At 46.7% G+C, this 26179-nt stretch overlaps 2 protein-coding genes across 59 annotated transcripts in view; one reads left to right on the top strand and one right to left on the bottom strand.

Annotated features, from left to right (window-relative positions):
• The window catches only part of LOC118386358 (serine/threonine-protein phosphatase 6 regulatory ankyrin repeat subunit B-like), a 75271-nt gene extending 51549 nt beyond the window's left edge, over positions 1-23722 (top strand). Inside the window, exons 16-35 of one of the 50 annotated variants that reach the window (XM_052522841.1) lie at positions 1663-1774; positions 1942-2013; positions 8220-8421; positions 10070-10157; positions 10428-10545; positions 10775-10994; positions 17262-17349; positions 18231-18314; positions 18478-18706; positions 18896-18978; positions 19126-19217; positions 20422-21692; positions 21734-22073; positions 22162-22243; positions 22285-22325; positions 22449-22489; positions 22531-22571; positions 22615-22737; positions 22824-22864; positions 22908-23722. In XM_052522841.1, the coding sequence (XP_052378801.1) occupies positions 1663-1774; positions 1942-2013; positions 8220-8421; positions 10070-10157; positions 10428-10545; positions 10775-10994; positions 17262-17349; positions 18231-18314; positions 18478-18706; positions 18896-18978; positions 19126-19217; positions 20422-20453 (1420 nt within the window). In that variant the 3' untranslated portion in view covers positions 20454-21692; positions 21734-22073; positions 22162-22243; ... (4 more) ...; positions 22824-22864; positions 22908-23722. Of the gene's footprint in view, positions 1-1662; positions 1775-1941; positions 2014-8219; positions 8422-10069; positions 10158-10427; positions 10546-10774; positions 10995-17261; positions 17350-18230; positions 18315-18477; positions 18707-18895; positions 18979-19125; positions 19218-20421; positions 21693-21733; positions 22074-22117; positions 22572-22614; positions 22738-22823; positions 22865-22907 lie in introns of all 50 variants that reach the window. The other 49 variants (XM_052522832.1, XM_052522824.1, XM_052522818.1 and 46 more) reach the window with 49 other exon arrangements.
• A 283-nt stretch (positions 23723-24005) lies between these two features.
• LOC118386357 (1-phosphatidylinositol 3-phosphate 5-kinase-like) overlaps positions 24006-26179 on the bottom strand; it is a 35481-nt gene continuing 33307 nt past the window's right edge. For all 9 annotated transcript variants that reach the window (XM_052522803.1, XM_052522804.1, XM_052522805.1 and 6 more), the window contains 4 exons: positions 25858-26055; positions 25211-25403; positions 24940-25014; positions 24006-24744 (listed from right to left, as the gene is read on the bottom strand). In XM_052522803.1, coding sequence (XP_052378763.1) covers positions 24629-24744; positions 24940-25014; positions 25211-25403; positions 25858-26055 — 582 coding nt within the window. In that variant the 3' untranslated portion in view covers positions 24006-24628. The remainder of the gene's footprint in view (positions 24745-24939; positions 25015-25210; positions 25404-25857; positions 26056-26179) is intronic.

The raw sequence follows: 26179 nt of genomic DNA, 5'->3' as shown, positions 1-26179 counted from the left end.
CATGACATAAGTATTTGATACATCAGAAAAGCAGAATTTAAGAAACCTCTATACAGACCTTCTCCAGATCCTTCAGGTTTCGGGGCTGTCGCTGGGCAATATGGACTTTCAGCTCCCTCCAAATATATTCTATTGGGTTCAGGTCTGGAGACTAGCTAGGCCACTCCAGGACCTTGAGATGCTTCTTACGGAGCCACTCCTTAGTTGCCCTGGCTGTGTGTTTCGGGTCGTTGTCATGCTGGAAGACCCAGCCACGACCCATCTTCAATGCTCTCACTCAGGGAAGGAGGTTGTTGGCCAAGATCGTGCGATATGTGGCCCCATCCATCCTCCCCTCAATACGGTGCAGTCGTCCTCTCTCCTTTGCAGAAAAGCATCCCCAAAGAATGAGGTTTCCACATTCATGCTTCACGGTTGGGATGGTGTTCTTGGGGTTGTACTCATCCTTCTTCTTACTCCAAACACAGCGAGTGGGGTTTAGACCAAAAAGCTCTATTTTTGTCTCATCAGACCACATGACCTTCTCCCATTCCTCCTCTGGATCATCCAGGTGGTCATTGGCAAACTTCAGACGGGCCTGGACATGCGCTGGCTTGAGCAGGGGACCTTGCGTGCGCTGCAAGATTTTAATCCATGACGGCTTAGTGTGTTACTAATGGTTTTCTTTGAGACTGTGGTCCCAGCTTTCTTCAGGTCATTGACCAGGTCCTGCCATGTAGTTCTGGGCTGATCCCTCACCTTCCTCATGATCATTGATGCCCCACGAGGTGAGATCTTGCATGGAGCCCCAGACCGAGGGTGATTGACCGTCATCTTGAACTTCTTCCATTTTCTAATAATTGCGCCAACATTTGTTGCCTTCTCACTAAGCTGCTTGCCTATTGTCCTGTAGCCCATCCCAGCCTTGTGCAGGTCTACAATTTTATCCCTGATGTCCTTACACAGCTGGTCTTGGCCATTGTGGAGAGGTTAGAGTCTGTTTGATTGAGTGTGTGGACAGGTGTCTTTTATACAGGTAACGAGTGGAGAACAGGAGGGATTCTTAAAGAAAAAGTAACAAGTCTGTGAGAGCCGGAATTCTTACTGGTTGGTAGATGATCAAATACTTATGTCATGCAATAAAATGCTAATTAATTACTTAAAAATCATACGTGATTTTCTGGATTTTTGTTTTATATTCCGTCTTTCACAGTTGAAGTGCACCTATGATAAAAATTACAGACCTCTACATGCTTTGTAAGTAGGAAAACCTGCAAAATCGGCAGTGTATCAAATACTAGTTCTCCCCACTGTAGGTGTTCCTTTTGTCCAGGTGGGAAAGGGCAGAGTGGAGTGCAATAGAGATCGCATCATCTGTGGATCTGTTTGTGCGGTATGCAAATTGGAGTGGGTCTAGAGTTTCTGGGATAATGGTGTTGATGTGAGCCATTACCAACCTTTCAAAGCACTTCATGGCTACGGACGTGAGAGCTACGGGTCTGTAGTCATTTAGGCAGGTTGCCTTTGTGTTCTTGGGCACAGGGACTATGGTGGTCTGCTTGAATCATGTTGATATGTCTATAAAACATCCCTTTCTCTCTCTCATATCCTCTCGGTCTGAGGCGTTTTTTAAGAACATATTGAAGTGTTTGTGTCTGACGATATTGTATGTTTGTGTAATAGATGTCTAGAATTCCTTTTGCAAAGTGGTGCTACTGCCTCTCTGAAGGATAAGCAGGGCTACAGTCCTGTCCACTATGCTGCAGCCTATGGCCACAGACACTGCCTGGAGCTGGTGAGTGCATGCACGCTCATACACACGCTCATGCTACATGCTAGTCAACAATGTATCTGTGTATAGAACTTCAACTTCACAAGATACCATAAATATACACAGCTCACAAATACCACTTATGGAATTGAAATTATTTGTTTTAATGTAATCTGTGGTTGTGGTTTTAGCTGTTGGACAGAGACGAGAGTCACCAGGAGCCCCCAGACTTTCTGGGTGCCAGGAGCCCCCTGCACCTCGCTGTGAGTCATTATCACATATCCACTCTAGCCATGCATAATCACACACACTGCCATGCAGTGCATTATAATTGGGTGAGCTTGTGACCTGAGCAGGAAAAACCTATAGTGGTCATAAAAACGTGGTCATAAAAAACAGATAACTAGCGTTATCATGTACAGAGCCTTCAGAAAGTATTCACACCCCTTGACTTATTCCACATTTTGTTGTGTTACAGCCTGAATTCAAAATGGATTAAATAAAAAATCTCACCCATCTACACAAAATACCCCATAATGACAAATTGTAAAAACATTTTTTTGTAATTTAGTAAATTTATTGAATTTGAAATACAGAAATATCTCATTTACATCTAGTGCATAAAGAAAGTATTCAGACCCCTTCCTTTTCCCCACATTTTGTTACGTTACAGCCTTATTCTAATATTGACAACATACATTTTTTTCTTCATCAATTTACACACAATGCCCCATAATGACAAAGCAAAAATGGTACCAACACGTTTCTGCAGCATTGAAGGTCCCCAAGAAAAGTGGCCTCCATCATTCTGAAATGGAAGAAGTTTGGAACCACCAAGACTCTTCTTAGAGCTGGTCGCCCGGCCAAACTGAGCAGTCGGGGGAGAAGGGCCTTGGTCAGAGAGGTGACCAAGAATCCAATGGTCACTCTGACAGAGCTCCTGAGTTCCTCTGAGATGGGAGAACCTTCCAGAAGGACAACCATCTCTGCAGAACTCCACCAATCAGGCCTTTATGGTTGAGTTTCCAGACAGAAGCCACTCCTCAGTAAAAGGCACATGACAGCCCACTTGGAGTTTGCCAAAAAGCACATAAAGGACACTCAGACCATGAGAAACAAGATTCTCTGGTCTGATGAAACCAAGATTGAACTCTTTGGCCTGAATGCCAAACGTCACATCTGGAAGAAACCTGGCACCATCCCTATGGTGAAGCATGGTGGTGGCAGCATCATGCTGTGGGGATGTTTTTAGTGGCAGGGACTTGAAGACTCGAGGGAAAGATGAACGGAGCAAAGTACAAAGAGATCCTTGATGAAAACCTGCTCTAGAGTGCTCAGACTGGGGCGAAGGTTCATCTTCCAACTGGACAACGACTCAAAGCACACAGCCAAGACAACTCAGGATTGGCTTCGGGACAAGTCTCTAAATGTCCTTGAGTGGAACCAGCCAGAGCCCAGACTTGAACACAATCAAACATCTCTGGAGAGACCTGAAAATACAGTTGAAGTCGGAAGTTTACATACGAGTTTTAATGACTCCAACCTAAGTGTTTTTCAACCACTCCACAAATTTCTTGTTAACAAACTATAGTTTTGGCAAGTCAGTTAACCTGTTGCGACGAGCAATCCCGTATCCGGGATCCTATTTATAGCCTCAAGCTCATTACCATAACGCAACGTTAACTATTCATGAAAATCGCAAATGAAATAAATATATTTGCTCTCAAGCTTAGCCTTTTGTTAACAACACTGTCATCTCAGATTTTCAAAATATGCTTTTGAACCATAGCTAAACAAGCATTTGTGTAAGAGTATTGATAGCCTAGCATAGCATTAAGCCTAGCATTCAGCATGCAACATTTTCACAAAAACAAGAAAAGCATTCAAATAAAATAATTTACCTTTGAAGAACTTCAGATGTTTTCAATGAGGAGACTCTCAGTTAGATAGCAGATGTTAGATGTTCAGTTTTTCCAAAAATATTATTTGTGTAGGACAAATCGCTCCGTTTTGTTCATTACGTTTGGGTAAGAAAAAACCTGAAAATTAAGTCATTACAACGCAAACTTTTTTTCCAAATTAACTCCATAATATCGACAGAAACATGGCAAACATTGTTTAGAATCAATCCTCAAGGTGTTTTTCACATATCTATTGAGGATAAATCATTCGTGGCAGTTGACCTTCTCCTCTGAAGAAAATGGAACGCGCATGGAGCTGGAGATTACGCAATAATTTCGATGGAGGACACTGGGCGGACTCCTGGTAAATGTAGTCTCTTATGGTCAATCTTCCAATGATATGCCTACAAATACGTCACAATGCTGCAGACACCTTGGGGAAACGACAGTAAGTGCAGGCTCATTCCTGGCACATTCACAGCCATATAAGGAGACATTGGAACACAGGGCATTCAAAATCTGGACCATTTCCTGTATGAAATTTCATCTTGGTTTCGCCTGTAGCATTAGTTCTGGGGCACTCACAGATAATATCTTTGCAGTTTTGGAAACGTCTGAGTTTTTTCTTTCCAAAGCTGTCAATTACATGCATAGTCGAGCATCTTTTCATGACAAAATATCTTGTTTAAAACGGGAACGTTTTTTTATCCAAAAATTAAAAGAGCGCCCCCTATCTCGAAGAAGTTAAGACCTCTACTTTGTGCATGTAATTTTTCCAACAATTGTTTACAGACAGATTATTTCACTGTATCACAATTACAGTGGGTCAGAAGTTTATATACACTAAGTTGACTGTGCCTTTAAACAGCTTGTAAAATTTCAGAAAATGATGTCATGACTTTCGAAGGCTAATTGACATAATTTGAGTCAATTGCAGATGAACCTGTGGATGTATTTCAAGGCCTACCTTCAAACCCAGTGCCTTTGCTTGACATCATGGGAAAATCAAATGACCTCATCCTTGGCAGCAATTTACAAACGCCTGAAGGTACCACATTCATTTGTACAAACAATAGTACGCAAGTATAAACACCATGGGACCACGCAGCCGTCATACCGCTCAAGAAGGAGACGTGGTCTGTCTCCTAGAGACCAGGGCGCAGCGTGATAAGCGTCCATCTTCTTTTAATGGAAGAACGAACACTGAACAAAACGAACGTGCCTCTATATCAATCAAATTCAAATCAAATGTATTTATATAGCCCTTCGTACATCAGCTGATATATCAAAGTGCTGTACAGAAACCCAGCCTAAAACCCCAAACAGCAAGCAATGCAGGTGTAGAAGCACGGTGGCTAGGAAAAACTCGCTAGAAAGGCCAAAACCTAGGAAGAAACCTAGAGAGGATCCAGGCTATGTGGGGTGGCCAGTCCTCTTCTGGCTGTGCCGGGTGGAGATTATAACAGAACATGGCCAAGATGTTCAAATGTTCATAAATGACCAGCATGGTCGAATAATAACAAGGCAGAACAGTTGAAACTGGAGCAGCAGCACAGTCAGGTGGACCGGGGACAGCAAGGAGTCATCATGTCAGGTAGTCCTGGGGCACGGTCCTAGGGCTCAGGTCCTCTGAGAGAGAGAAAGAAAAAGAGAATTAGAGAGAGCATATGTGGGGTGGCCCGTCCTCTTCTGGCTGTGCCGGGTGGAGATTATAACAGAACATGGCCAAGATGTTCAAATGTTCATAAATGACCAGCATGGTCGAATAATAGTAAGGCAGAACAGTTGAAACTGGAGCAGCAGCATGGCCAGGTGGACTGGGGACAGCAAGGAGTCATCATGTCAGGTAGTCCTGGGGCATGGTCCTAGGGCTCAGGTCAGTTGAAACTGGAGCAGCAGCATGGCCAGGTGGACTGGGGACAGCAAGGAGTCATCATGTCAGGTAGTCCTGGGGCATGGTCCTAGGGCTCAGGTCCTCCGAGAGAGAGAAAGAAAGAAGGAGAGAATTAGAGAACGCACACTTAGATTCACATAGGACACCGAAAAGGACAGGAGAAGTACTCCAGATATAACAAACTGACCCTAGCCCCCCGACACAAACTACTGCAGCATGAGGCTGAGACAGGAGGGGACAGGAGACACTGTGGCCCCATCCGAGGACACCCCCGGACACGAGTGCAGACATGCAACTACACATAGACAATAACCCACAAAAAACAAAATGGAAAATGGCAACCTAAATAGGATCCCCAATCAGAGACAACGATAAACAGCTGTCTCTGATTGGGAGCCAATTCAGGCCACCATAGACCTACATATACCTAGACAATACCAAAACCCCATAGATATACAAAAAACCCTAGACAAGACAAAAACACACATACCACCCTCGTCACACCCTGACTAAGGTCAGGGCGTGACAGCTTGAGAGGATCTGCAGAGAAGAATGGGAGAAACTCCCCAAATACAGGTGTGCCAAGCTTGTAGCGTCATCACGGTTGACAACTCCATTGTGTCCTCCTCCCAGAGCGCTAAGAACCTTGGCGTGATCCTGGACAACACCCTGTCGTTCTCAACTAACATCAAGGCGGTGGCCCGTTCCTGTAGGTTCATGCTCTACAACATCCGCAGAGTACGACCCTGCCTCACACAGGAAGCGGCGCAGGTCCTAATCCAGGCACTTGTCAGATTACTGCAACTCGCTGTTGGCTGGGCTCCCTGCCAGTGCCATTAAACCCCCCCATCCAGATATACAAAACCCCGCTCCTCCGCTCTCTCCACTGGCTTCCAGTTGAAGACAAGACCATGGTGCTTGCCACGGAAGGGAACGGCACCTCAGTACCCTCCAGGCTCTGATCAGGCCCTACACCCAAACAAGGGCACTGCGTTCATCCACCTCTGGCCTGCTCGCCTCCCTACCACTGAGGAAGTACAGGTCAGCCCAGTCAAAAGCTGCTCTGGCTCCCCAATGGTGGAACACACTCCCTCACGACGCCAGGACAGCGGAGTCAATCACCACCTTCCGGAGACACCTGAAACCCCACCTCTTTAAGGAATACCTAGGATAGGATAAAGTAAACCCCCTTAAAAGATTTAGATGCACTATTGTAAAGTGGCTGTTCCACTGGATGTCATAAGGTGAATGCACCAATTTGTAAGTCGCTCTGGATAAGAGCGTCTGCTAAATGACTTAAATGTAATGTAATGTAATGTCATACCCAAGAAGAATCAAGGATGTAATCGCTGCCAAAGGTGCTTCAACAAAGTCTTGAGTAAAGGGTCTGAATACTTTATTTTTTAGACATTTGCTAAATGTTTTTGCTTTGTCGTTATGGGGTATTGTGTGTAGATTGATGAGGAGAAGTGATTACAACTGTGAGTCTTTCTGGGTAAGTATCTAAAAGCTTTTCATACCTAGATTGTATAATATTTCCACATGATTCGTTTTACAATTTTTCAAGCTCTGTCAAATTGGTTGTTGGTAATTGCTAGACAGCCATTTTCAAGTCTTGCCATAGATTTTCCAGCCAATTTATGTCAAAACGTTAACTAGGAACATTCAATGTTGTCTTTGTACACAACTCCAGTGTATATTTGGCCTTGTGTTTTAGGTTATTGTCCTGCTGAAAGGTGAATTTGCCTCCCGGTGTCTGCTGGAGAGCAGACAACCAGGTCTTCCTCCAGGATTTTGCCTGTGCTTAGCTCTGTTTCTGGAATAGCATAACATGATGCAGCCACCACCATGCTTCAAAATATGAAGAGTGGTACTCAGTGACGTGTTTTCTTGGATTTGCTCCAAACATAATGCGTTGTATTCATATTATTCATAGTATCTTCGGTTTTCTCCTATCACATCCATTAAACTCAGTAACTGTTTTAAAGTCACCATTGGCCTCATGGTGAAATCCCTGTGTGGTTTCCTTCATCTTCAGCAACTGAGTTAGGAAGATTGTCTGTATCTTTGTAGTGACTGGGTGTATTGATACACCATCCAAATTCTTATTAATAACTTCACCATGCTCAAAAGAATATTCAATGTCTGCTTTTTTTGTTTTTCATCTACCAATAGGTGCCCTTCTTTGCGAGGCATTGGAAAACGTCACTGGTCTTTGTGGTTGAATCTGTGTTTAAAATGTACTGTTCAACTGAAGGACCTTACAGATTATTATATGTGTTGGCTACAGAGATGAGGTAGTTATTCAAAGATCATGTTAAACACTATTATTGCACACAGAGTGAGTCCATACAACTTATTAAGCAAATTGTTACTCCTGAACTTATTTAGGCTTGCTATAACATTTCATCTTTTCATTTTGAAAAACATAATTCCACTTTCGCGCTATGGGCTGTTGTGTGTAGGCCAGTGATACAGTATCTCAATGTAATCCATTTTAAATTCAGGCTGTAACACAACAAAATGTAGAAAATGTCAAGGGATGTGAATACTTTCTGAAGGCAGCCATTATCACACATACACACACAGAGTATACATTGCATAGACCGCAGTGTCTTTGCATACCAACAGCTGGTATGTGTGTAATGTGTGTGTCTGTCTCCCTGTCCCCCAGGCATACCACGGCCATGCACAGGCTCTGGAGGTGTTGCTGCAAGGGGAGAGGGAGGTAGACCAGGGGGACGAGGAAGGTCGTACTCCCCTGGCTCTAGCGGCCCTCAGGGGCCACACTGACTGCGTCCACACCCTTCTCAGCCAGGGGGCTTTGCCACGCACCACGGACACCAACAGGGGACGCACCCCGGTACACCTAGCAGGTAATGGAGACCACTGTGTGTTTGTGTGTGGGTGTGAGAATTTGAAGTACTCTTTTGATTGGTCTGTGTGCAGTAGTTCTATACTGAGTTTTCTCTCTGTCTTTCCATCTCTCTCTGTCTCTCTGTCTCTGGTTTTCTCTTTCCATCTCTCTCTGTCTTTCTATCTTTCTGTCTCTGTCTTTATATCTTTCTGTCTCTGTTTTTCTGTTTCTCTCTCTCTCTCTCTGTCTCTCTCTCTCTGTCTCTCTCTCTTCTGTCTCTCTCTGTCTCTGTCTTTCTGTCTCTCTGTGTCTGTCTGTCTGTCTGTCTGTCTGTCTGTCTGTCTGTCTGTCTGTCTGTCTGTCTGTCTGTCTGTCTGCCTGCCTGCCTGCCTGCCTGTCTGTCTGTCTGTCTGTCTGTCTGTCTGTCTGTCTGTCTGTCTGTCTGTCTGTCTGTCTGTCTCTCTCGCTCTCTCTCTCTCAATTCAAGGGGCTTTATTGGCATGGGAAAGAAACATATATTAACATTGCCAAAGCAAGTGAAGTAGATAATATACTAAAGTAAAATAAACAATAAAAATGAACAGTAAACATTACACTCACAAAAGTTCTAAAATAATTAAGATAAGCATAAATATGGGTTGTATTTACAGTGGTGTTTGTTCTTCACTGGTTGACCTTTTCCTGTGGCAACAGGTCACACATCTTGCTGCTGTGATGGCACACTGTGGTATTTCACCCATTAGATATGGGAGTTTATCAAAATCGTGTTTGTTTTATAATTCTTTGTGGATCTGTGTAATCTGAGGGAAATATGCGTCTCTGATATAGTCATACATTTGGCAGGAGTTTAGGAAGTGCAGCTCAGTTTCCACCTAATTGTGTGGGCAGTGTGCACATAGCCTGTCTTCTCTTGAGAGCCAGGTCTGCCTACGATGGCCTTTCTCAATAACAAGGCTATGCTCACTGAGTCTGTACATAGTCAAAGCTTTCCTTAATTTTGGGTCAGTCACAGTGGTCAGGTATTAGGCCGCTGTGTACTCTCTGTGTAGGGCCAAATAGCATTCCAGGTTCCTCAGTTTTTTTGTTAATTCTTTCCAATGTGTCAAGTAATTATCTTTTTGTTTTCTCATGATTTGGTTGGGTCTTATTATGTTGCTGTTCTGGGGCTCTGTGGGGTGTGTTTGTGTTTGTGAACAGAGCCCCAGGACCAGCTTGCTTAGGGGACTCTTCTCCAGGTTCATCTCTCTGTAGGCAATGGCTTTGTTATGGAAGGTTTGGGAATCGCTTCCTTTTAAGTGGTTGTAGATTTTAACGGCTCTTTTCTGGATTTTGGTCATTAGTGGGTTTCGGCCTAATTCTGCTCTGCATGCATTATTTGGTGTTCTACGTTGTACACAGAGGATATTTTTGCAGAATTCCGCATGCAGTCTCAATTTGGCGTTTGTCCCTTTTTGTGAATTCTCTCTCTGTGTCTGTCTCTGTCTTTCTGTCTGTTTCTCTCTCTCTGTGTCTGTCTCTGTCTGTCTGTTTCTCTGTCTCTATCTGTCTCTGTCTTTCTGTCGGTTTCTCTCTCTGTTTCTGTCTCTCTGTCTCTGTCTGTCTGTTTCTCTGTCTCTGTCTGTCTGTCTGTTTCCCTTGTTCTCATCTCTCTCCTTCTCTGTCCTCAGTGATGAATGGTCATACGTCGTGTGTACGCCTCCTTCTGGACGACCAGGATAGTGCAGACCTGGTGGACACTACAGACTCTCAGGGACAGTGAGTTTACTGATCTGTAGGGACTGGATGGGTTTAAATAAAATGGTCATGTCTTCCTCTCACCTTTCTCTCTGATAGGCAAGGTAGAAATGTGGCCCTATTGCTTATACCTATCCAGTCTTTTCAGATGTGATTGGATGGATGTAAGCAACATGGCAAACATTCTACCTAGCCTTGTAATACTCGTAGGTGGGAGTAGGGGTTGGGAATGGGGATGTGTCTACCGATCCATTTGTCCTGCTGTGATTGTCTCCTCTCTGTCCCTGTCAGGACTCCTCTGATGCTTGCGGTGGCAGGGGGACATGTGGATGCTGTGTCTCTGCTGCTGGAGAGAGAGGCTGCTGTAGATACAGCAGACAACCATGGCCTGACCGCCCTGCACCTCGGGGTGGGTGTGTGTATTCACTGTACATGTATGTATGTGCATGCGTGTGCGCGCGCGTGTGTTTGTATGGCTGTAAATGTCTGTGACTTCACATGACTGATTGTACTGAATTCTGAGGAGCTTGTAAGAACGGGATCTCTTTGTCCAGTCTAAAAGTTTAAAGGTGAACTCTGTCTCTCTCTTTGTTTCCTTCCGTCTCTCTCTCACTTCTCTCTCCCTTCCACTCTCCCAGTTGCTATGTGGTCAGGAGGAGTGTGTTCAGTGTCTGTTGGAGCAGGAGGCCTCTGTGTTGCTGGGGGACTCCAGGGGCCGAACAGCCCTCCATCTGGCTGCAGCAAAGGGCCACGCATCCTGGCTCGCTGAGCTGCTGAGTATGGCCTGTTCTGAACTGCCCACGCCCCCCTTCCGAGACCACCAGGGGTACACCCCCCTGCACTGGGCCTGCTACTATGGTCAGTTACTAAACCACCCCCCTGCACTGGGCCTGCTACTATGGTCAGTTACTAAACCACCCTACTGCACTGGGCCTGCTACTATGGTCAGTTACTAAACCAACTTACTGCACTGGGCCTGCTACTATGGTCAGTTACTAAACCACCCCCCTGCACTGGGCCTGCTACTATGGTCAGTTACTAAACCACCCTACTGCACTGGGCCTGCTACTATGGTCAGTTACTAAACCAACCTACTGCACTGGGCCTGCTACTATGGTCAGTTACTAAACCACCCCCCTGCACTGGGCCTGCTACTATGGTCAGTTACTAAACCAACTTACTGCACTGGACCTGCTACTATGGTCAGTTACTAAACCACCCCCCTGCACTGGGCCTGCTACTATGGTCAGTTACTAAACCAACTTACTGCACTGGGCCTGCTACTATGGTCAGTTACTAAACCACCCCCCTGCACTGGGCCTGCTACTATGGTCAGTTACTAAACCAACTTACTGCACTGGGCCTGCTACTATGGTCAGTTACTAAACCACCTTACTGCACTGGGCCTGCAACTATGGTCAGTTAATAAACCAACCTACTGCACTGGGCCTGCTACTATGGTCAGTTACTAAACCACCCTACTGCACTGGGCCTGCTACTATGGTCAGTTACTAAACCAACCTACTGTACTGGGCCTGCTACTATGGTCAGTTACTAAACCAACTTACTTCACTGGGCCTGCTACTATGGTCAGTTACTAACATTTAACATTTAAGTCATTTAGCAGACGCTCTTATCCAGAGCGACTTACAAATTGGTGCATTCACCTTATGACATCCAGTAGAACAGTCACTTTACAATAGTGCATCTAAATCTTAAAGGGGGGGGGGGAGAAGGATTACTTATCCTATCCTAGGTATTCCTTAAAGAGGTGGGGTTTCAGGTGTCTCCGGAAGGTGGTGATTGACTCCGCTGTCCTGGCGTCGTGAGGGAGTTTGTTCCACCATTGGGGGGCCAGAGCAGCGAACAGTTTTGACTGGGCTGAGCGGGAACTGTACTTCCTCAGTGGTAGGGAGGCGAGCAGGCCAGAGGTGGATGAACGCAGTGCCCTTGTTTGAGTGTAGGGCCTGATCAGAGCCTGGAGGTACTGAGGTGCCGTTCCCCTCACAGCTCCGTAGGCAAGCACCATGGTCTTGTAGCAGATGCGAGCTTCAACTGGAAGCCAGTGGAGAGAGCGGAGGAGCGGGGTGACGTGAGAGAACTTGGGAAGGTTGAACACCAGACGGGCTGCGGCCTTCTGGATGAGTTGTAGGGGTTTAATGGCACAGGCAGGGAGCCCAGCCAACAGCGAGTTGCAGTAATCCAGACGGGAGATGACAAGTGCCTGGATTAGGACCTGCGCCGCTTCCTGTGTGAGGCAGGGTCGTACTCTGCGGATGTTGTAGAGCATGAACCTACAGGAACGGGCCACCGCCTTGATGTTAGTTGATAACGAGAGGGTGTTGTCCAGGATCACGCCAAGGTTCTTAGCGCTCTGGGAGGAGGACACAATGGAGTTGTCAACCGTGATGGCGAGATCATGGAACGGGCAGTCCTTCCCCGGGAGGAAGAGCAGCTCCGTCTTGCCGAGGTTCAGCTTGAGGTGGTGATCCGTCATCCACACTGATATGTCTGCCAGACATGCAGAGATGCGATTCGCCACCTGGTCATCAGAAGGGGGAAAGGAGAAGATTAATTGTGTGTCGTCTGCATAGCAATGATAGGAGAGACCATGTGAGGTTATGACAGAGCCAAGTGACTTGGTGTATAGCGAGAATAGGAGAGGGCCTAGAACAGAGCCCTGGGGGACACCAGTGGTGAGAGCGCGTGATGAGGAGACAGATTCTCGCCACGCCACCTGGTAGGAGCGACCTGTCAGGTAGGACGCAATCCAAGCGTGGGCCGCGCCGGAGATGCCCAACTCGGAGAGGGTGGAGAGGAGGATCTGATGGTTCACAGTATCGAAGGCAGCCGATAGGTCTAGAAGGATGAGAGCAGAGGAGAGAGAGTTAGCTTTAGCGGTGCGGAGCGCCTCCGTGATACAGAGAAGAGCAGTCTCAGTTGAATGACTAGTCTTGAAACCTGACTGATTTGGATCAAGAAGGTCATTCAGAGAGAGATAGCGGGAGAGCTGGCCAAGGACGGCACGTTCAAGAGTTTTGCAGAGAAAAGAAAGAAGGGATACTGGTCTGTAGTTGTTGACATCGGAGGGATTGAGTGTAGGTTTTTTCAGAAGGGGTGCAACTCTCGCTCTCTTGAAGACGGAAGGGACGTAGCCAGCGGTCAGGGATGAGTTGATGAGCGAGGTGAGGTAAGGGAGAAGGTCTCCGGAGATGGTCTGGAGAAGAGAGGAGGGGATAGGGTCAAGCGGGCAGGTTGTTGGGCGGCCGGCCGTCACAAGACGCAAGATTTCATCTGGAGAGAGAGGGGAGAAAGAGGTCAGAGCACAGGGTAGGGCAGTGTGAGCAGAACCAGCGGTGCCGTTTGACTTAGCAAACGAGGATCGGATGTCGTCGACCTTCTTTTCAAAATGGTTGACGAAGTCATCTGCAGAGAGGGAGGAGGGGGGAGGGGGAGGAGGATTCAGGAGGGAGGAGAAGGTGGCAAAGAGCTTCCTAGGGTTAGAGGCAGATGCTTGGAATTTAGAGTGGTAGAACATGGCTTTCGCAGCAGAGACAGAGGAGGAAAATGTAGAGAGGAGGGAGTGAAAGGATGCCAGGTCCGCAGGGAGGCGAGTTTTCCTCCATTTCCGCTCGGCTGCCCGGAGCCCTGTTCTGTGAGCTCGCAATGAGTCGTCGAGCCACGGGGCGGGAGGGGAGGACCGAGCCGGCCTGGAGGATAGGGGACATAGAGAGTCAAAGGATGCAGAAAGGGAGGAGAGGAGGGTTGAGGAGGCAGAATCAGGAGATAGGTTGGAGAAGGTTTGAGCAGAGGGAAGAGATGATAGGATGGAAGAGGAGAGAGTAGCGGGGGAGAGAGAGCGAAGGTTGGGACGGCGCGATACCATCCGAGTAGGGGCAGTGTGGGAGGTGTTAGATGAGAGCGAGAGGGAAAAGGATACAAGGTAGTGGTCGGAGACTTGGAGGGGAGTTGCAATGAGGTTAGTGGAAGAACAGCATCTAGTAAAGATGAGGTCGAGCGTATTGCCTGCCTTGTGAGTAGGGGGAAGGTGAGAGGGTGAGGTCAAAGAGGAGAGGAGTGGAAAGAAGGAGGCAGAGAGGAATGAGTCAAAGGTAGACGTGGGGAGGTTAAAGTCGCCCAGCACTGTGAGAGGTGAGCCGTCCTCAGGAAAGGAGCTTATCAAGGTATCAAGCTCATCGATGAACTCTCCGAGGGAACCTGGAGGGCGATAAATGATAAGGATGTTAAGCTTGAAAGGGCTGGTAACTGTGACAGCATGGAATTCAAAGGAGGCGATAGACAGATGGGTGAGGGGAGAAAGAGAGAATGACCACTTGGGAGAGATGAGGATCCCGGTGCCACCACCCCGCTGACCAGAAGCTCTCGGGGTGTGCGAGAACACGTGGGCGGACGAAGAGAGAGCAGTAGGAGTAGCAGTGTTGTCTGTGGTGATCCATGTTTCCGTCAGTGCCAAGAAGTCGAGGGACTGGAGGGAGGCATAGGCTGAGATGAACTCTGCCTTGTTGGCCGCAGATCGGCAGTTCCAGAGGCTACCGGAGACCTCGAACTCCACGTGGGTCGTGCGCGCTGGGACCACCAGATCAGGGTGGCCGCGGCCACGCGGTGTGGAGCGTTTGTATGGTCTGTGCAGAGAGGAGAGAACAGGGATAGACAGACACATAGTTGACAGGCTACAGAAGAGGCTACGCTAATGCAAAGGAGATTGGAATGACAAGTGGACTACACGTCTCGAATGTTCAGAAAGTTAAGCTTACGTAGCAAGAATCTTATTGACTAAAATGATTAAAATGATACAGTACTGCTGAAGTAGGCTAGCTGGCAGTGGCTGCATTGTTGACACTACACTAATCAAGTCGTTCCGTTGAGTGTAATAGTTTCTGCAGTGCTGCTATTCGGGGGCTAGCTGGCTAGCTAGCAGTGTTGTTTACGTTACGTTGCGTTAAAAGAACGACAATAGCTGGCTAGCTAACATAGAAAATCGCTCTAGACTACACAATTATCTTTGATACAAAGACGGCTATGTAGCCAGCTATGTAGCTAGCTACGATCAAACAAATCAAACCGTTGTACTGTAATGAAATGAAATGAAAATGTGATACTACCTGTGAATGCGACCGGGTTGTTGAGTTCTATTCAGTAGACTTTGGCTAGCTGTTAGCTGTTAGCTGTTGGCTAGCTAGCAGAGTCTCCTACGTTAAGGACGACAAATAGCTGTCTAGCTAACCTCGGTAAATTAAGATAATCACTCTAAGACTACACACTCTAAACTACACAATTATCTTGGATACGAAGACAGCAAAGACAGCTATGTAGCTAGCTAACACTACACTAATCAAGTCGTTCAGTTGAGTGTAAAAGTTACTACAGTGCTGCTAATCGGTGGGCGTTTGCTAGCGTTTGCTAGCTGGCTAGCTGCTGGGCAAATAGCAGTGAAGGCTACGTTAGGACGACGAAATACGATAATTATGCAATTATCTTTGATACAAGGACGGCTATGTAGCTAGCTAAGAAGAAATTGCTAAGATTAGACAAATCAAACCGTTGTACTATAATGAAATGTAATGAAAAAGTTATACTACCTGCGGAGCGAAGTGCCGATGCGACCGCTCGCTCCAACCCGGAAGTAGTTACACTAAACCAACTTACTGCACTGGGCCTGCTACTATGGTCAGTTACTAAACCAACCTACTGCACTGGGCCTGCTACTATGGTCAGTTACTAAACCAACTTACTGCACTGGGCCTGCTACTATGGTCAGTTACTAAACCAACCTACTGCACTGGGCCTGCTACTATGGTCAGTTACTAAACCAACCTACTGCACTGGGCCTGCTACTATGGTCAGTTACTAAACCACCTTACTGCACTGGGCCTGCAACTATGGTCAGTTACTAAACCAACTTACTGCACTGGGCCTGCTACTATGGTCAGTTACTAAACCACCCCCCTGCACTGGGCCTGCTACTATGGTCAGTTACTAAACCACCCTACTGCACTGGGCCTGCTACTATGGTCAGTTACTAACTCACCTTGTTGGCCGCAGATCGGCAGTTCCAGAGGCTACCGGAGACCAACTTACTGCACTGGGCCTGCTACTATGGTCAGTTACTAAACCAACTTACTGCACTGGGCCTGCTACTATGGTCAGTTACTAAACCACCCTACTGCACTGGGCCTGCTACAGTTACTAAACCAACTTACTGCACTGGCCCTGTTACTATGGTCAGTTACTAAACCAACTTACTGCACTGGCCCTGCTACTATGGTCAGTTACTAAACCAACTTACTGCACTGGGCCTGCTACTATGGTCAGTTACTAAACCACCCCCTGCACTGGGCCTGCTACTATGGTCAGTTACTAAACCAACTTACTGCACTGGGCCTGCTACTATGGTCAGTTACTAAACCAACTTACTGCACTGGGCCTGCTACTATGGTCAGTTACTAAACCAACTTACTGCACTGGGCCTGCTACTATGGTCAGTTACTAAACCACCCTACTGCACTGGGCCTGCTACAGTTACTAAACCAACTTACTGCACTGGCCCTGTTACTATGGTCAGTTACTAGTTACACTAAACCAACTTACTGCACTGGGCCTGCTACTAAACCACCCTACTGCACTGGCCCTGCTACTATGGTCAGTTACTAAACCAACTTACTGCACTGGCCCTGCTACTGTGGTCAGTTACTAAACCAACTTACTGCACTGGGCCTGCTACTATGGTCAGTTACTAAACCACTCTACTGCACTGGGCCTGCTACTATGGTCAGTTACTAAACCACTCTACTGCACTGGGCCTGCTACTATGGTCAGTTACTAAACCACCTTACTGCACTGGGCCTGCTACTATGGTCAGTTACTAAACCACCTTACTGCACTGGGCCTGCTACTATGGTCAGTTACTAAACCAACCTACTGCAGTCCTGCCTCTAACCATGGCTTTGTAGTCCAAATCTCATTCAATGTTCCTGAGGGATTTTGCCTCAATGTATACCTTTTATGTGTAATGTATTTTATGTGTAATATCTTTTATGTGGAATAACTTTCATGTGGAATAATTTTTACGTGTGTATCTTCTACTGATCTTGTTTGTGTGTCCAGGTCACGAGGGCTGTGTGGAGGTACTGCTGGAGCAGAAAGGTTGTCCCTTTATCGATGGGAACCCCTTCACTCCTCTGCACTGTGCTGTGTAAGTCTATACATTTATTGTCCTTATTGATCAAATATATAATGCACAGTGTTGCCCATAGACCTCAGTGTTGACTATAGACCTGTGTTGACTATAGACCTCAGTGTTGGCTATAGACCTCAGTGTTGACTATAGACCTCAGTGTTGACTATAGACCTGTGTTGACTATAGACCTCAGTGTTGACTATAGACCTCAGTGTTGGCTATAGACCTCAGTGTTGACTATAGACCTCAGTGTTGACTATAGACCTCAGTGTTGACTATAGACCTCAGTGTTGACTATAGACCTGTGTTGACTATAGACCTCAGTGTTGACTATAGACCTCAGTGTTGACTATAGACCTCAGTGTTGACTATAGACCTGTGTTGACTATAGACCTCAGTGTTGACTATAGACCTCAGTGTTGACTATAGACCTCAGTGTTGACTATAGACCTCAGTGTTGACTATAGACCTCAGTGTTGACTATAGACCTGTGTTGACTATAGACCTCAGTGTTGGCTATAGACCTCAGTGTTGACTATAGACCTCAGTGTTGACTATAGACCTGTGTTGACTATAGACCTCAGTGTTGGCTATAGACCTCAGTGTTGTCTATTAGACCTCAGTGTTGACTATTAGAGCTGAATGTTGACTTTTAGACCTCTGTGTTGACTATTAGACCTCAGTGTTGACTATTTGACCTCAGTGTTGACTATTAGACCCCTGTGTTGACTATAGACCTCAGTGTTGACTATAAGACCTCATTGTTGATTATTAGATCTCAGTGTTGACTATTAGACCCCTGTGTTGACTGTAGACCTGTGTTGACTATTAGACCTCAGTGTTGACTGTGTTTTACCTTATGGATCTCAGTGTTTACATTCTGTTTTGGTTCTCAGGGTGAATGATCATGAACCCTGTGCCTCACTACTGCTGGAAGCCATGGGATCTGACATGGCCAGCTGTAAGGACGCTAAGGATCGGTAGGTCATCAGACAGCTGTATATCACACAGCCTGTCCTCAATTTCAATCACTCAATTTCAAGCCTCAATCTCAATCACTAATTTCCATGTTTTTTTTGTTCTCTATTCTTCCTTCTGTTCATTTTCCTCTCCTCACATATCTCTCCCCCCTCCATCTCTCAGGACTCCACTCCATGCTGCAGCGTTCTCTGGTCATGTGGACTGTGTTCAGCTGCTTCTGGCCCATGATGCACCTGTGGATGCTGTGGACCAATCAGGGCGCAGTGCGCTGATGATGGCTGCAGAGAAGGGAAGAGTCGGGACTGTAGAGGTGCTGCTGACCAGTGCCAACGCCAGCCTGAGGTTGGTGGACCAGAATGGTAACACCGCGCTCCACCTGGCCTGCAGTAGCGTGAGTGTCCACTAGGGGAATTGATCTCCCAATTTCGTTGACATGACATTTGTACCATATTCAAACTCCATATTTACACATAGTGTATTAAAATATGAAAGGAATGTAACATTTATTTGGCTTCACTATCTTCCTCTCTTCTTCCCTTCCTCTCTTCACTCTCTTCACCTCTTCCTTTTCCTCTCTCAGGGAAAGGAGGACTGTGTACTATTCATCCTGGAGAGGCTGAAGGACACTGTTCTCATAGGTTCCACCAACGCAGCACTGCAGACGTAAGTGTTCGCCAGAGATAGGCCATGGTTAATCTCAGAGCTGTGCGCAAGCTACATCAATTTACTTCTGGGGGGGCGAGTGTCTAGATTTAGTCCCTCCCAACTACAGAACCACCACAAACCTTCTGATTGGTCTGTCCCTGCCAGGCCCCTCCACCTAGCGGCCCATAGCGGTCTGAAGCAGGCTGTCCAGGAGCTGCTGTCCAGGGGGGCCAGTGTTCAGACGTTGGATGAGAACAGTAGGTCTACTGATCTGGGCCCGGTTCCCCAAAAGCATCTTAAGGTTAAGTTAATGTTAGAACCATAGGGTCCTATGGCTCTACCGATGAACTTAACCTAAAGATACTTTTGGGAAAACCGCGACCTGGTCTGGGCATGAACCGGTACCAGTGTGTACCGCATGTTGCATGCTGCTTTTATATCAGCTGTCTGTGGTGTTAGCATGTCTATGTAGCTAGTTACAGCTGTCTGTGGTTCTGTGGTGTTGGCATGTCTATGTAGCTAGTTACAGCTGTCTGTGGTTCTGTGGTGTTGGCATGTCTATGTAGCTAGTTACAGCTGTCTGTGGTTCTGTGGTGTTGGCATGTCTATGTAGCTAGTTACAGCTGTCTGTGGTTCTGTGGTGTTGGCATGTCTATGTAGCTAGTTACAGCTGTCTGTGGTTCTGTGGTGTTGGCATGTCTATGTAGCTAGTTACAGCTGTCTGTGGTTCTGTGGTGTTAGCATGTCTATGTAGCTAGCTACAGCTGTCTGTGCTCTGGTAGGCTAGAGGTATCTATGCAGCTTCCTGGTTTGTAGCTATCTGTCCCAGTCCCACCTGTCCAGTAATGTCATTAAGGCCGGGACGTTTTCCTGACACTTGTCACCTGACTAGGAAAAACTCAAGGCCCTTGTCATTATGTTCAGCGATTTAGATTTGTATTCCTGTGTAGTGTCTGGGCTGGTTGTGTACTGTCTGGTGTCTGGGCTGGCTGAGTATGTCTGGTGTCTGGTCCTGGCTGTGTACTGTCTGGTGTCTGGGCTGGCTGTCTACTGTCTGGTGTCTGGGCTGGCTGTGTTCTGTCTGGTGTCTGGGCTGGCTGTCTACTGTCTGGTGTCTGGGCTGGCTGTGTTCTGTCTGGTGTCTGGGCTGGCTGTGTTCTGTCTGGTGTCTGGGCTGGCTGTGTTCTAATTGAATGCTGCCTTCTCCTGTTGTCTTCCCATCTCTCTGTTTTTCTGCTTCACTTCCCCCTACTTCTTCCATGTTTTCTTCACCCTATATCTCGTTCTCCATCTTCCCAACTATCTCCCTTCCTATCTCTCTCTCTCCCACCCTACCTATCCCGCCCACTCTCTGTCTCCCCCAGGTTTGACCCCTGCTCTGGCTTGCGCTCCTAGCAGGCAGGTGGCTGACTGTCTGGCTCTCATTCTGGTTACCATGATACCTTTCTGCTCCCCTTGCAGCTCCGGTGCGCCCTCCCCAGGTTCCCTCCTGAGAGCCCTACCCAGGAAGGGGAAAAGCTCCCATGGACCTCGCAGCCCCAAGGCCCCCTCGGACCCCTCTAGCGAGGGCAGTGCCAGTCAGAGCGCCACTGAAAACGACTCGGACTCAGAAACCTTTTGACCCCTATGACCTATGACCCTGACTCTTATCAGACTACCTGGATGCCTGAAGATCAGCACTCTCCCACCACCCGACCTCTCCTGATTCCTTGCTCGTGTCCCAGAGCAGAACCTCTCCGTGGGGCTTGTACGGGACTTTGTTCCCCCTAAAGGCTAGAGGGATGGAGCTTGACCCCTAACCTGTGATTCTGTCTGCTGGTGCTTATTTTCCAGATCACTCTTGGTACTGCGTCTCAGCTTGGCGATCAATGACAGGCTGATACCTTTTTTATTTTTTCTTATGAAAAGAGACCCAAGGATGAAGAAAAGTAGAATTGTAACCTTTTCTCTTTTGGTTGGTTGATGTACCAAATATTGACTTAACATAAGTATTTATGTTGATGTTTGTGTCTGGGTAGCCTAGGTATGCATTGAAAGGTACGCCCTGCTCTGTCTATCTGCCCAGTGATGTGAGTATAGCACAAACCAACTGAAGCACAATTCCAGAATTCACTCCTAAGCTTATTATAGAGAAACAGGGTAGAATGCTTTCCTCTAGTTACAGTGTATTTATAGTCAGAGTATCGTCTTTATGCAAAGAAGTGGCATCATTTTCAACCTCGTGTTCCCACACCAATAGAAATATGACATTGGGCACTGAGTTGTTCCTGATCCTGTCACGTGGTCAGTTAGGAAACTTCTGTCCCTCGTGTTCCAGGTCCATAGCGTTTCAGTAAATGACATGCCCAGATACAGTTATGTCAGATCAGGTCTCCAGTGAAAAGGTTGACACCTGTACAGTATTTATTCACATTTATATTATGGTACAAAGGACCGCAGGACCTTGATCACTCTTCATTTCCTCTAACCCTCCCTCCATCCTCGTTTACCATCTGTTGGCTACCTACCTGCAATGTGCCAGTCTCTTAAACGTTTCCAGTGCCTTGTTACACCTTTTATATACTTTAAAATTTAAATTCTCCCAAAAAAGTTTATCCCCTAACGCAGGGTTCTCCAACCCTGTTCCTGGAGAGCCACTGTCCTGTAAGTTTTTCACTCCAACCCTGTTCCTGGAGAGCCACTGTCCTGTAGGTTCACTCCAACCCAGTTCCTGGAGAGCCACTGTCCTGTAGGTTCACTCCAACCCTGTTCCTGGAGAGCCACTGTCCTGTAGGTTCACTCCAACCCTGTTCCTGGAGGGCCACTGTCCTGTAAGTTTTTCACTCCAACCCTGTTCCTGGAGAGCCACTGTCCTGTAGGTTTTTCACTCCAACCCTGTTCCTGGAGAGCCACTGTCCTGTAGGTTTTTCACTCCAACCCTGTTCCTGGAGAGCCACTGTCCTGTAGGTTCACTCCAACCCTGTTCCTGGAGAGCCACTGTCCTGTAGGTTTTTCACTCCAACCCTGTTCCTGGAGAGCCACTGTCCTGTAGGTTCACTCCAACCCTGTTCCTGGAGAGCCACTGTCCTGTAGGTTCACTCCAACCCTGTTCCTGGAGAGCCACTGTCCTGTAGGTTTTTCACTCAAACCCTGTTCCTGGAGAGCCACTGTCCTGTAGGTTTTTCACTCCAACCCTGTTCCTGGAGAGCCACTGTCCTGTAGGTTCACTCCAACCCTGTTCCTGAAGAGCCACTGTCCTGTAGGTTCACTCCAACCCTGTTCCTGGAGAGCCACTGTCCTGTAGGTTCACTCCAACCCTGTTCCCGGAGAGCCACTGTCCTGTAGGTTCACTCCAACCCTGTTCCTGAAGAGCCACTGTCCTGTAGGTTCACTCCAACCCTGTTCCTGGAGAGCCACTGTCCTGTAGGTTCACTCCAACCCTGTTCCCGGAGAGCCACTGTCCTGTAGGTTCACTCCAACCCTGTTCCCGGAGAGCCACTGTCCTGTAGGTTCACTCCAACCCTGTTCCCGGAGAGCCACTGTCCTGTAGGTTCACTCCAACCCTGTTCCTGGAGAGCCACTGTCCTGTAGGTTCACTCCAACCCTGTTCCCGGAGAGCCACTGTCCTGTAGGTTTTCACTCCAACCCTGTTCCTGGAGAGCCACTGTCCTGTAGGTTCACTCCAACCCTGTTCCTGGAGAGCCACTGTCCTGTAGGTTCACTCCAACCCTGTTCCTGGAGAGCCACTGTCCTGTAGGTTCACTCCAACCCTGTTCCTGGAGAGCCACTGTCCTGTAGGTTTTCACTCCAAGCCTGTTCCCGGAGAGCCACTGTCCTGTAGGTTTTCACTCCAAGCCTGTTCCCGGAGAGCCACTGTCCTGTAGGTTCACTCCAACACTGTTCCCGGAGAGCCACTGTCCTGTAGGTTTTCACTCCAAGCCTGTTCCCGGAGAGCCACTGTCCTGTAGGTTCACTCCAACCCTGTTCCTGGAGAGCCACTGTCCTGTAGGTTTTTCACTCCAACCCTGTTCCCGGAGAGCCACTGTCCTGTAGGTTCACTCCAACCCTGTTCCTGGAGAGCCACTGTCCTGTAGGTTTTCACTCCAAGCTTAATCAAGCACACCTTATTCTAATAATTAGCTGGTTGATAAACTGAATCAGGTTAGTTTCAATTGGGGTTAGAGTGAAAACCTACAGGAGGGTAGCTCTCCAGGAACAGGGTTGGAGTGAAAACCTACAGGAGGGTAGCTCTCCAGGAACAGGCTTGGACAGCCCTGCTCTAATGAGTATCCTGTCACTTCTAACCCTGAAAAAGAAACTCAGTTATGGTCAGGCATGCCTGTGTGTATATATATATGCCTGCTACAAGATGTATGACGAAAGGAAGTTGGTTTCTGCTTTTGTACATACCGTGTCATTGTAATAACTCTACCCCAGAGCACACAAATAAAGCACAATGCCTCCGTTTCTAAATGCTTGTCGTTGGAACTAAGAAACGGGGAGTTTCAGTTCTGTCCCAAATGGCAAGCTATTACCTACATAGTGCACTACTTTTGACCAGAACCCTAGGGGCCCTGCTCAAAAGTCATGCACTATAGGGAATAGGGTGGCATTTGAAATGCAGATGGTCTGTCCGTATTACGTCAGTCGTGACAATCGTATCACTGTGTTTGATTGATTTTCATACCAGTTCCTGATTCAGTATGAAATGCTGAAAGTTGTTTGTCAGCTTCCCTTTGTTTTATATGAATTGTACAATTCTATAAAAATCTGTTTTAATTTAGTTCTGTATGTGATTTGCTTGCTTCCCTATTTGTTATCAAGTAAACTAAATATAGCTAATGTTTTTGGCCATCTGAAGCTTACCTGAGAGAATATATCCTCTAGTTCAGTCTTGGAAACCTCAAATGCCTAGATTATATAAGTGGGTAAGGAGTCAACATACCGGTAAAATAATTTCCATTACATGTAGTGATGAACAATGACTTTTACCATCAAATCTATGTAGACTTACAAGACGGGAGGCCAACAAAAACATCTGACACTAAGGTTTAAAACCTTGTGAAATCAGTTAATAATCTTTAATTACATCATCTCTGTACATTTACATCAATTTGTTTGCTCAAACTAGGACCAAGTAAGATTATTTGTGCTCGCTCAGTGATCTTGTGAAACAGTTGGAATTACTTGGCCCTTCAAAATAATCTCTTCCCTCTGGGAAATATGTCATTAGGGACAAGAGTTTCTTTCCAGGTCAGGAAAAACTTGTCTTCAGTCATGCCAAAGAACAGTCATGAATAGTCACTTGTCTAGTTTATGATAAAACAGTTTACCTAGATCTAGGTCTACCTGTGCAATATTCTATGATAATTATTATGGAATGATTGAGTCGTACAAACTGGCCATTCTTTGCATTTCATCACAACAAAAAAGGCATTAATCTTCCTCCTCTATTATTTTCCTTCATCCATCAACCCAGTGTGCTATTATGATTCCCTATTGGGATAAGGCTTTTTCTGCATTGCGGTCTCCTCTCCACCTTGGTGACTGATGCCCATGTTGTGTTCTGTAGCTAGCAGCTCCCTGGTAGCCTGAGTCCCAGATCCATTTATGCTGTAGAAATGACATAGGAATTGGCTAGACAACACAAACAGGTCTGGGACTCAGGCTAGCTCCCTGGTGTAACAGTTCAGCAGTTGACCCCCAGCCCTGTCCAGTGGTCAGGCACCATGAGGAAGTATTTGTCCATAGCCTCACAGAACCGGGCTCGGTACAGCTCTGGAGAGACCACCGTGGGCATCTTACCTGTGTGCGAGACACAAAACGTTTATAATCAATTTTATTTGTATTGCGTTTCTCATTTACAGGAATAAATCAAAAAGGGTTTTATACAATTAACTAATTACTAGGGATCAAAGCTAAACGTGAAAGGGCAGAATACTAAAATAGACTTCAAGGACGAATGTACAGGGAAGGAGGTATTGGTGTCAGATGAATTACCTTGCCCTCCCAGGATCCCTGTGGATTTCACCACCATCTCCAGCTTCTTATCCCATGTGAATGTCCGTATGTAATCTGAAACAATGGGAGGAATGTTTGTTTTAGAAATATAGCAAAGTACAATGTCACTCAAATGCCCTTTTGAAGCAGCATGCATGGTGAAATTAAGAATGATTTTCTATAAAACACCAGTAAAACAGTTGATGTATAACAATGAACAACGTTATAGCCAATGAGAACACATTTGAAAAAGATCAAGCTTTTCCCTCACCTATGATTCCCACCACCAGCTCGTCTGTGGCGTCGTCTCGTCCAACCAGCAGAGAGTAGTCTATGATCAGGTGACTAGACAGGAAGTAGGCATCACTGTGGATAGCAGCCCTGAGGATGGCCTTGCAGTGGGCTCTGATGTACAGAGGGTTGTCATGGACCAGCTTCAGTAGGTTCTCATCCAGCAGAACCACCTAATATAGAATGATGCCATTTAGCTCATGCTTTTATCCAAAGGTCGTTATTGCAAAAGAGAATGTGTTCTCAATTAACAAATCATGTAGAATCACCTCAAAGATGATCAATGGAAACAGGATGCACCTGAGCTCAATTTCAAGTCTCATCGCAAAGGGTATTTGTTTTACATTTTTTATTCATTTCCCCCCCCAAAAATTGCTTTGTCATTATGGGGTATTGTGTGTAGATTGATGAGGAAAACAATGTATTTAATAAATATTAGAATAAGGCTGTAACGTCACAAAATGTGGAAAAAGGGAAGGGGTCTGAATGCACTGTATCTGGTTAAAACAACACATACATAAAACAAAGCAACTTACATTACAGTGATGGCATACATTTATTTTGTATGTGGCCTCAGGTGGGAATCGAACCCATGGCCCAGCCCTGCTAGACTAGCGCCATGCTCACCTCACAGCTCTCCTTCCCAGACTCGGTCTTGACGTTGCGGTTCCTCAGAGAGCCCTTGAGGTCGAACACCTGGGCCATCTTCCTGCCATAGAACAGGTTCTCCATGACAAGAAGGTCCAGCTTCTTCTCAGAGTTGTTCTGGGAGTTCTTGTAGCCGATCCGGTACACACCCAGGATCTTAGCCAGGGCAGTGGGCCGCTGTGGGACAAACTGGGTTTAGGACAGGACTGTGTTGCAATAACCAGCCATCCATCACCACGACGAGAACACAGCTCATTGACATTTTTTACACCATTGAGACCAGCTTTTCTTTTTCAAGGGA

This window comes from Oncorhynchus keta, chromosome 7 (assembly GCF_023373465.1).
Source record: "Oncorhynchus keta strain PuntledgeMale-10-30-2019 chromosome 7, Oket_V2, whole genome shotgun sequence".
NCBI classification, from domain to species: Eukaryota; Metazoa; Chordata; class Actinopteri; order Salmoniformes; family Salmonidae; genus Oncorhynchus; species Oncorhynchus keta.
Note: the sequence above shows the minus strand (reverse complement) of the source record. Positions and strands in the feature narration are given on the sequence as shown.